We start from the raw sequence: 10331 nt of genomic DNA on the forward strand, positions 1-10331 counted from the left end.
AGGTGTCATGTTGGGATTTGGGGATGACAAGCCAGGCACAGGGCTTTCTCCCTCCCCTCCTTGTTTGAGCCTGGGCAGGTGCTCCAGGTACCAGTGCTCCCATCACTGGGATGCATCCTTCACCCCAGTGTTCCATCCTTCACTGCAGGGATCCATCCTTCACTACAGGGATCCATCCTTCATGGCAGGCTCTGTGGCTTGTGAGATAGGGGAACAGAGTTGCAGAGCTCCACACTCAGAAATGAAGTGGTTTCCAGTCCCAGTGACATTCATGGTTTGTGTTTCCATGTCCTTGTCCCACAGAGAAGCAGGGTCCTGAGCGGAAGAGGATTAAAAAGGAGCCTGCCACCAGGAAGCCTGGCTTGCTCTTCGGCATGGGCCTTTCGGGGATCCGGGCAGGCTACCCGCTCTCCGAGCGCCAGCAGGTCGCTCTCCTCATGCAGATGACAGCAGAAGAGTCTGCAAACAGCCCAGGTGAGACCTGGAGGGTGGGTTTGCTCAGAGGGGTGGGTGAGTGGACAGGTGAGAGGCTTCTGAATACCTGGTCTTCCCAGTGCTCGGGGTCACCAGGAGGTTCAGGTGTCTCCTACCAGCAGCGGGGCTGAGCTGCCACCCCTGGCATGGTGCAGCTGCTCCGTGGGGTCTCACCCACTCCCAGGGGCTCTGCAGGTGACTCCAGGCACAGTGTCACTGGGATTCACATGTGATTGTGGCTGCCTTTCCTTCTTCCAGTGCCAGGCGGTAGCAGGTGTCCCATGGACCAAATCCAGCTGCCACTGATCCTGTCCTGGCTACTCAACTAGAGTTTGACTTCCCTAAGAGCCTCCTCCACATCAGCTCTGTGTTCCCACCATCCTCTCAGGCTAGCTCAGTGAAGGAGGATTGTGAATAAAGACAAAATACAATCCTCCGGCGGGTTTTAACGTTTCTTCTTGTGGAGGGGGATGAGACATGTAGCCACCACAGCTGTAACTCGAGATGTGGAGCAGCTGGAATGTGTTTACCACGGATTTTGTATTTTGGTTATTTTTATCTATTGCAAACGTGACCCCCCAGGGCTTTTGGAGGCACTGTGCTATCTGTGTGCTCACATCTGCATCCTACACATAACATTGCAGCTTTTACCTGTGTACTTTGTGGTTCTTACACCAATCTTGCTGCTTATTTGGGAAAACTAAAAGCTGTGGAGTGTTCAGAGCATGCCAGTGTTCTCACAGGAAATGTGCAATCTCCTCCCAAGGCCATCAGACCTCACATGTGCTTGGTAAAAGGCCACTTCCCTTGGGAATTGAGGCTTGAGGGTAAGGAGCTGCATTGTCTGCTCCCAAATCACAGGATTGCCCAGTGTTTGCCAGGACTGCAGCTCTCCCGTGGGCTCGGGCCGCCTGCGATCCCTATCTGCCTCGGACACACACAGGCTCCTCTGTTCGCATCCACTTCGGAGGTTGGGTTGCCTCTCGCTGCCTTGTGGTGGATATTTTGGGCAGAGGCGAGCTGAAACGCGATGCACGAGCTCCCTCTAAGGGCTTAGGAATTCTTTGGAATTGCCGTTCCTGACTCTTGTTTCTCCCTTCGCTGCAGTTGACACAACACCAAAGCATCCCTCTCAGTCTACAGTTTGTCAGAAGGGAACTCCTAACTCTGCCTCCAAAACCAAAGATAAAGTAAATAAGAGAAACGAGCGAGGAGAGACTCGGCTGCATCGCGCTGCCATCCGCGGAGACGCTCGGCGCATCAAGGAGCTCATCATCGAGGGTGCAGATGTCAATGTGAAGGACTTTGCAGGTAACCAGCCCGCAGATGCCAAGCTCTTCCTACCTGGCTGTGTGTTTCACCTCCAAGAATGCTCTCACTGGAGAAAGGAGTTTGTTTATAGCATAGGGTTGTTCCTTGGAAAGAGGAGATGAGCCAAAAGTAATGATTTTGCTCTTTGGAGAGGAAAAGGTCTGGTTGCCCTTTTAAAAAAACAGCACAAACCAGCAACAAAAGGCCCTCAAACTACTAAAACTACTCCAGATTGTCAAAATGATAAATCCCAGCAAAGCATCCGTTCCCTTGTTGGAGTTTGGGAGCAGAATTCCCAGACTGTACAGGATCCAAAGCAATCCCTGGGGCTGTTGTGGCTCCACATGCTGACACTGTGGCCAGGCCCCTCTGGTGTGTTTACTTGTGCCCTCCCAGGTGGATGCTGTGCTGGAAGTTCGGGGGGGGAGTGCGAAGGGAGATGCCTGGTTTAGCTCTTCTTTTTGCTTAAAATAGAAGAAATGATGTGCACAGACACTGCTGAGAGTGTGTTTGTGGAGTCATTGCTCTGGAGTTCAGAGGCTGATGTTTGTGGGTTTCTGGATGTTGTTTTTAAGGACTGGATGTGGGGGTGCAGCTGATGGAGAGTGAACATGAAGGGCAAGGTCAGGCTCCCACCAGGCACCCGAATTAGAGGAGATATTGACCATCCTGAGCCTCAGCTCAGGAGTAGCACCTCCTCCTCAGCAGTGCTGCCAAGCTCCTGCTTAGGCTGGTGGGAATGGGAAAAGGAGCCTGGGATGGGAACAACCCCACGTCCTGCAGGGAGAAGGTGGCTGTGAGATGATGATGAAGGTGCTGTTCATGCACCCCCGTGCCAGCAGCAGGGCTGGATCAGCCTTTCCTCAGCACGTCCGAGAGCTTGACTTTGCTCTTTGCTGTTCTCTTCGCACGATTTCGGGGCTATAAATAGCCATGCCTGTTCCTCCACCCGTATGATTAATCCCAGTGCCAGACTGAAGTATCAGTTGTGATTAATTCCGGGCACAGGTGCCCCTTCCTAAGGCTCCGAGTGAAGGTAACGGAACGCGCTCCCACGGCGCTATCAGCAAAATGCCGGAGCAGCCGCGCACATTCGCTGGGGAACTTCAGAACAGGCTCGGCTTGAAAATAGTCTGTTTGAACACGATAAAGTGTTTTGTTCTGTGCTCTTCAGAGGTTTGTTTGAGAACTGGAGCTGCCGTTACTGTGGAGACCTGCTGTTTGGCTTCCCCCCGCACCGCGGGTCGGGGCTGTGGCTGCGAGCTTGGAGAGCACACATAGAGTCTGTGAGGGCTGTGTGGGGCTGTTTTGGAGCTGTTGGTACTTCAGAGCTCAGGCCTGGTCTGGGCACCAGTGCTTCCCTTACAGAGGAGTTGGAAACTAAAGCCAAACTTCAGTGGGGCTGACAAGAAGGCTGGAGAGGGACTTATCACAATGGTGTGGTAAGGCAAGGGGGAATGGCCATAGGCTGAAGGAGAGGAGGTTTAGATTGGATATTAAGGGGAAATTCCTCCCTGTGAGGGTGGTGAGACACTGGCACAAATTGCCCAGAGAAGCTGTAGCTACCTCAACCCTGGAGGTGTTCCAGGCCAGGTTGGATGGGGCTTGGAGCAACCTGGTTTAGTGGAAGGTGTCCCTGCCCATGGCAGGAGAGTGGAATGAGATGAGCTTAAATGTCCCTTCTGGTTCAAACCATTCCATGATTCTATGAAGTAGAAAGGATTTGAAACCTGCATCCCACATGGTATCAGCAATTCTCTAGATTTTCCTGTGTAAAACTTTCTCTTCCCATTTCACGGGGTTCTGTCCAGTCTGGCAGATGCTCTGACTTAGCACATGACATGACCAGAGGGAAAAGTGGGATTGATTCTATGACTTCCTGGTGGAGCAGCAGAGCAAAGCTGCAGGGTCCTCCCGACTGTACCACACCAGACATGGCTAACTTGCCCATCAGAGCAACACACCCCTTACCACACCAATACCTGCAGCCTGTGTGCATGTAGGTGTCTTGTCATTGTCCCCAGCTGTCTCCATGAAGGTAGTGATGTGTTCTGAGCGTGCCTTTGCTTGCAGGCTGGACGGCGCTGCACGAGGCGTGCAACCGGGGTTACTACGACGTGGCAAAGCAGCTGCTTGCCGCGGGCGCCGAGGTCAACACCAAGGGGTTGGATGACGACACCCCACTGCACGACGCAGCCAACAATGGGCACTTCAAGGTTGGGGCACACTGGATTTCACTGTGGCTTTTTTGTAACTTTGGGATTCAAGCAGCCAGCTCTTAAATTCTGGCTGTTTAGTTCTCATTTGCCATGTAGTGGGCAGGAGTTTGTGCTTAAGGCCAGGTTGGATGAGGCTTGGGGCAACCTGGGCTAGTAGAAGGTGTCCCTGCCCATGGCAGGGGGTGCAAGATGGGCTTGTACCTTGCAATCCAAACTATTCCATAGTGCTATGAATTTCCCTGCCCCAGAGCTGTTGACTGTTCAACATGGTGTTTCCATGCATAGGAGATATTTCATTATTCTTCTGGAACTGGGGAGGGAACGTAACGTGGCTTTGTGTATTGTTCATCTCCCATTCCTGCCCAGGCTGGTTCTTGGAATCATTAAGTTTGGAAAAGACTTCCAAGGTCATCAAGTCCAACCACTAACCTAATGCTGCCAATCCTACCACTAACCCATGTCCCTAAGTTCCACATCTACATGTTTTTGAACACCTCTATGGATGGTCATTCCATCACTCCCTGGGAATGTTGCTAGTTTTGTCTTTCTTACTAATGACTATTAGTACTACAAGATATCCCTCTTTTAGTTATATATGAAGGTTCTACCAAAAAAAATGGAATCAAAGCATCATGAGCATCTTCAAGCCTCAATTTCTCTTTTCAGGTGGTGAAATTGTTGTTACATTATGGAGGGAATCCTCATCAAAGCAACAGGAAGGGCGAGACACCTTTAAAAGTAGCTAATTCTCCCACCATGGTGAACCTGCTCCTGGGGAAGACCACGTACCCCTCCAGCGAGGAGAGCTCAACAGGTGAGATTGACCTTTCTGTGGCCATGGCAGTGATGTTTGTGGCCTGCAGCTGTCTGTTAATACAGAGACATTCAGAGGACAGTGAAGTTAGGCTCCTGTCAGAATGTCCTCACGCTGCTGCCGCAGTCAGGAGTCCATCGTAGCTGTAACCCAAATTCAGACAACATAACCACCAGCTTTAGCTCTGGGAGCTGTTTGCCCTGGCAGCCCACACTGAGATCACTTGCCTGATGCAGTCGAGATGTAGGATTGGAAGCCAATTGCAGGTAAATGGATGTCTTACCTTTAAAGTGTGGGGAGACCCAGTGGAGAGGAGGAGGTTTCCATGCCTGTCATGTGTTCCTGCCCCTCGGCTGTCCCAGCGCTGGTGTTTCAGGTTGTGCTCCCAGAGTGGCCCTGCCATAGCATGTCCCATCAGTGCCACCCTTGTGGGACACACTGCAGGGTCTAATAAGAGCTAACTACTGTTTCCAGTCCTATGGGGAGCCTTGAGCTGTGCTGTGTGTGGTCATAACCCTGTTCCAAAGTTCTCATGATACCCCCAGGATCGAGAAGCACCTCACGCAGGTTGGAGCTGGGATAGCTGTTCCTTCTTAAAGATCTCCCATCCTGGCATTCTGAGCTTCTGGCTGCAAACTTGGCAAAGTCTGGGTGAGGCTAGAGGGCATCAGGGCCATTTGCAGGGGTTGGTGCGTGCAGCAGAGCGAGGATGTTCCCTCCCCGAAGCCCCTTGCAGCCCTTCACACGCTGTTCTCCTCTCTCTGCAGAGACCTCAGAAGAGGAGGACGCCCCTTCCTTCGCTCCCTCCAGCTCCGTGGATGGCAATAACACAGACTCAGAGTTTGAGAAGGGTTTGAAGCACAAGCCCAAGGCCCAGGAGCCCCCCAAAACCATCACCCCAGTGAAGGATGAGTATGAATTCGATGAGGACGATGAGCAGGACCGGGTCCCACCAGTTGATGACAAACATTTGCTGAAAAAGGATTACAGGAAAGAGACTAAAGCAAACAGTTTCATTTCCATACCCAAAATGGAAGTGAAAACTTATACTAAAAATAACACAATTACACCAAAGAAAGCTGCCCACCGCATCCTGTCGGACAGCTCGGACGAGGAGGAGACCAGCGTGGCCGTGGGGACGGGGGAGAAGCTGCGCCTCTCCAGCCACTCCATCCTGCCCAGCAGCAAGATCCGGGAGCCTGCCAGCACCAAGGCTCCCAAGGAGAAAAGCAAGGTGAAAAAGAAGCGGAAGAAGGAGGCGAAAAGCAAAGAGGTTCGGTTTGGCAAAAAAAATGACAAGTTTTGTTCCTCTGAATCAGAGAGTGAAAACGTGGAGAGTGAGGAGGATGATAGAGACTCTCTGCAGAGCTCTAGCTGTGTAAAGGACTCGAGGCTAGTGCTAAAGGAATCCTCCTTGTTTAACTCTCTGTCTGCCTCATCGACCTCTTCTCATGGGAGTTTAGCATCCCAGAAACATAATGCTAACCTTACAGAACAGCACTCCAAGCACTGGAGGACGGACAATTGGAAAACCATATCTTCTCCAGCTTGGTCAGACGTCAGTTCCCTATCGGACTCCACCAGGACGAGACTGACGAGCGAGTCAGACTACTCGTCCGAGGACTCAAGCTTAGAGTCACTAAAGCCAGTCAGGAAGAAACCAGAGCACAAAAAGAAAAACACCCCCCACAACACTGTTTCTGAGAAAAAGAATTCATTCCATAGCAATGTGGATGGAGCAATTCCAAAGCTGGACAAGGAGGGGAAGGTTGTTAAAAAGCATAAAACAAAACACAAACATAAAAACAAGGAGAAGGGACAGTGTCCCATCAGCCAAGACATTAAAATAATCAAAACATTTTCTTTTGAGTTTGAGGACTCTAAACAGAAGCCTGAGAAAGGCTTGATAGTAGAGACAGAAAATCCAGTCGAAAACAAGTTGAAAGTGTTAAAGCACGAGCGGGAACACGGGAAGAAGGAGGAAAAGCTCCCCAAAGGTAAAGCAGAGGAGAAGGAGTGGTTGTTTAAAGATGAGACTGGAAAATCCTCGAAAGAGGAGAAATCATTAAGGAAAATCAAAGATGGGAGTAAAGACATGAGCAAATCCTTCAGAGAAGGATTGAGTAAATCAGAGAAAGAGAAACCTGCCAAGGAGAAATCTCCCAAGGAGGAGAAGCCGAGAATACACAAGGAGGAGAGGAAGAAGAAGTCAAAGGACAAGCAGTCCAAATCTGAGAAGAAGAATGAGCTGAAGGAGGAGAAGGTTTCTAAACTAGAGAAAGAAAAATCCTTCAAGGAGGAGAAAGAAAAGTGCAAAAAAGAAAAACTTTACAGGGACGAGTCTGGGTTTGATGACTTTAATAACAAAACCCAGTTTCCCGAGAGTGAGGACACCAAGTTCAGCCTTTCAGATGATCAGCAGGAGAGGTGGTTTTCTGACTTGTCCTCTGATTCATCCTTCGATTTCAAGGGTGAGGACAGCTGGGATTCTCCAGTAACGGATTTCAGGGAGATTAAAAATGACACCGTGGCAAAGCTGATCATAGAACCCGTGAAAGAGGAAATTAAAGACAAGAAAAAGGAAAATAAAACTAAGGAGAAGAAGGAATACAACGAGAAGAGGAATGAAAAGGACACTTTTCTAAAGAAGAAGGAGAGGGACTATGTGGAGAAAGGCTCTGAGAAGAAAAAGGACCAAATGGACAGACACAAAGTTACTCCTAGTTATTTGCCAGAAAAGGATAAGAAGAGGAAGGATTCTGTGGAGACTGTCAAGGAGAGGAAAGAAAAAGATACAGGTGAAACCAACAAAGACAGAAAAGATTCTTCTGATGGCTCCAAAGAGCGAAAAGATCCCAAGATGAAGCAGGAGGAGCCCTATCGGGACGACTTCAAGGAGTACAGCTGTGAAACGTTCTTCAAGGATAAGTCTGACCCTGAATTCAGTGGGAAAAGCCTGGACAGTTGGGAGAGGCACCATTCTGCGAAGGAAAAGGAGAAGAAGGATGCCTCCGATAAAGAAAAAAAAGAAAAGGTGAAGCCAGAAAAATACAAGGAAAAATCCAAAGAAGGCGACAAGGAGAAAAATGAAAAAGTTGCTCCAGAGAAAATCCTGAAGGACAAAGAACTAGAGAAGAGTTTCAAAGAGAAGAAAGAAACCAAGGAGAAGTACAAAGACCTGCACAGCAAGGACAAGGAAAGGAAGAGCTCTTTTGACCAGGTGAAAGAGAAGAAAGAGAAGAACTTCTCCACGGACCGAGAGGATTTCTCTGAGAAGAAGGATGAGAAGAAGGGCAAGGAGAAGAGCTGGTACAGCATCGCTGACATCTTCACAGATGAGAGCGAGGACGAGAGGGATGATTACAGCCTGAGTGGGTTCAAAGTCAGTGACTCCACCGGGAGTGAGATGCATCGCCTGGACAGTCTGCAGGAGAAGGACGATGGCGCAGCTGCCGAGAAGGAGCTGTATCCTGAGAAGCACCGCAAGTACTCCTCTGACCGGCAGCACTCGGAGAAGCAGAAGGATAAGGAGTCTAAGGAAAAGAAAAAGGACAAAGGAACATCAGAAGGGGGAAAGGAGAAGAAGGAAAAGAGTTCCTTTGAGAAACACAAAGAGAAGAAAGATAAAGACTCCACCGAGAAGTACAAGGACAGGAAGGACAGAATGTCCATTGATTCCACTCAGGAGAAGAAAAACAAGCAGAAGCTCCCAGAAAAGGTTGAAAAGAAACACGCCAGTGAGGACAAAGTGAAAAGCAAACACAAGGAGAAGCCAGATAAAGAGCATTCCAAAGAGAAGAAGTCTTCGAAAGGAGGGGAGTCAGAGAAGAGCCTGCTGGAGAAACTGGAGGAAGAGGCTCTGAATGACTACAGGGACGACTCCAATGACAAAATCAGCGAGATCTCCTCCGACAGCTTCACAGACAGAGGGCAAGAGCCAGGCCTGACCAGCCTCTTTGAGTCTTCTAACCTCTCTCTAACCGATGCCACTGAAGAAAAGTTCAAGGACTCCCTCCCTTTACCTTGCCTGCAGGATAAACTCAAGGAGAAGGAGAGACACCGACATTCTTCATCTTCCTCAAAGAAAAGTCACGACAAGGAGAAAGTGAAGAAGGAGAAGACAGAGAAAAAGGAAAAAGAAGAATTCAAGGACTCCAGCAGCAGGAAGGATTCCACTCATTACGAAAAGGATTTCTCTGTGGATGGGGAGGGTTTTGGCTCTTCCTACAACATGAAGGCAGAGGCTGATGAGGAGCCAGAGAAGAGCATTGATTACTTATTTTCTGAAAAGAAGGATAAAAATGATTCTGAAAGAGAACTGTCAAAGAAGGCAGAAAAAGAAAAGACTTATAGTTCCAGCACCATCAGCACAACTAAAGAGAAGAAGAAGCGGGATAAACACAAGGAAAAATGGAAGGAGGAAAAGGAGAAGCACAGGGACAAACATGCAGATGGTTTCTTTAAACATCACAAAGACGAGCCAAAGTCAGCGCTCAAAGACAAAGATGGGCCTCAAGTTACCACCTTCAAAGAGAAATCCAAGGAGGACAACCTCAAATTTGGTGAAACCAAACTGAAGGAGAAGCTCAAGGAGAACCAAGACAAAGACAAATCAGAGTCCATAAAAATAAGCAACGGGAATGAGAAAATAACCCTTTCCAAAGACAGTGGCAAAAAGGATGCCAGGCCCAGGGAGAAGCTTCTGGGAGATGGTGATCTGATGATGACCAGCTTCGAGAGGATGCTGAGCCAGAAGGACCTGGAAATTGAGGAACGCCACAAAAGGCACAAAGAGAGAATGAAGCAGATGGAGAAAATGAGGCACAGGTCTGGAGACCCCAAGTTAAAGGACAAACTTAAGAGCTCGGAAGACGTGCGTAAGAGGAGTCTGGATCTGTCAGCAAAGAAGCCACTAACGCTGGATACTCAGCTCAAGGACAAGAAACTCAAGGAGTTGGGTCCACTGACTCCTATCCTGTCACCAGAAAACAAGGCACAGCCTGCTGTGGGGACAGACTCCAAGGACTGGATCACGGGTCCTCAGCTGAAGGAGATCCTCCCAGCATCTCCCAGGCCAGACCAGAACCGGCCCACAGGCGTCCCAACCCCAGCATCCGTTGTCTCCTGCCCGAGCTACGAGGAGGTGATGCAGACACCCAGAACTCCTTCATGCAGCAACGAGGACTACACAGACCTGATGTTCGAGTGCGCGGACTCACAGCACTCGCTGCCCATCTCCACCATGTCCATGAACGCCTGCTCCCCATCCTTCTTTGACAGGTACTCCAATGTTCCCAGTGGGCTCCCAGAGAACCCCAGTCAGACCCCGACTCGCACCATCCCCTCTACGAACCTCTACCGCTCCATCTCGGTGGATATCAGAAGGGCTCCTGAAGAAGAATTCAGTGTTGGGGATAAATTTTTCAGGCAGCAAAGCGTCCCAGCGACATCAAATTACGACTCTCCAGTGCAGCATTTGATGGAGGAGAAAGTTCCCCTTCCTTCTGTTCCTG

At 49.6% G+C, this 10331-nt stretch overlaps 1 protein-coding gene across 1 annotated transcript in view; it reads left to right on the forward strand.

Annotated features, from left to right (window-relative positions):
* The window catches only part of ANKRD11 (ankyrin repeat domain 11), a 33376-nt gene that overhangs the window by 16797 nt on the left and 6248 nt on the right, over nucleotides 1-10331 (forward strand). The window contains 6 exon segments of the mRNA XM_009077379.1: nucleotides 304-474; nucleotides 1582-1785; nucleotides 3859-4001; nucleotides 4671-4818; nucleotides 5586-10328; nucleotide 10331. The exon segment at nucleotide 10331 is cut by the window's right edge and continues 194 nt beyond it. Coding sequence (XP_009075627.1) covers nucleotides 304-474; nucleotides 1582-1785; nucleotides 3859-4001; nucleotides 4671-4818; nucleotides 5586-10328; nucleotide 10331 — 5410 coding nt within the window.

The sequence above is a fragment of the Acanthisitta chloris genome, unplaced genomic scaffold (genome assembly GCF_000695815.1).
Source record: "Acanthisitta chloris isolate BGI_N310 unplaced genomic scaffold, ASM69581v1 scaffold4826, whole genome shotgun sequence".
NCBI classification, from domain to species: domain Eukaryota; kingdom Metazoa; phylum Chordata; class Aves; order Passeriformes; family Acanthisittidae; genus Acanthisitta; species Acanthisitta chloris.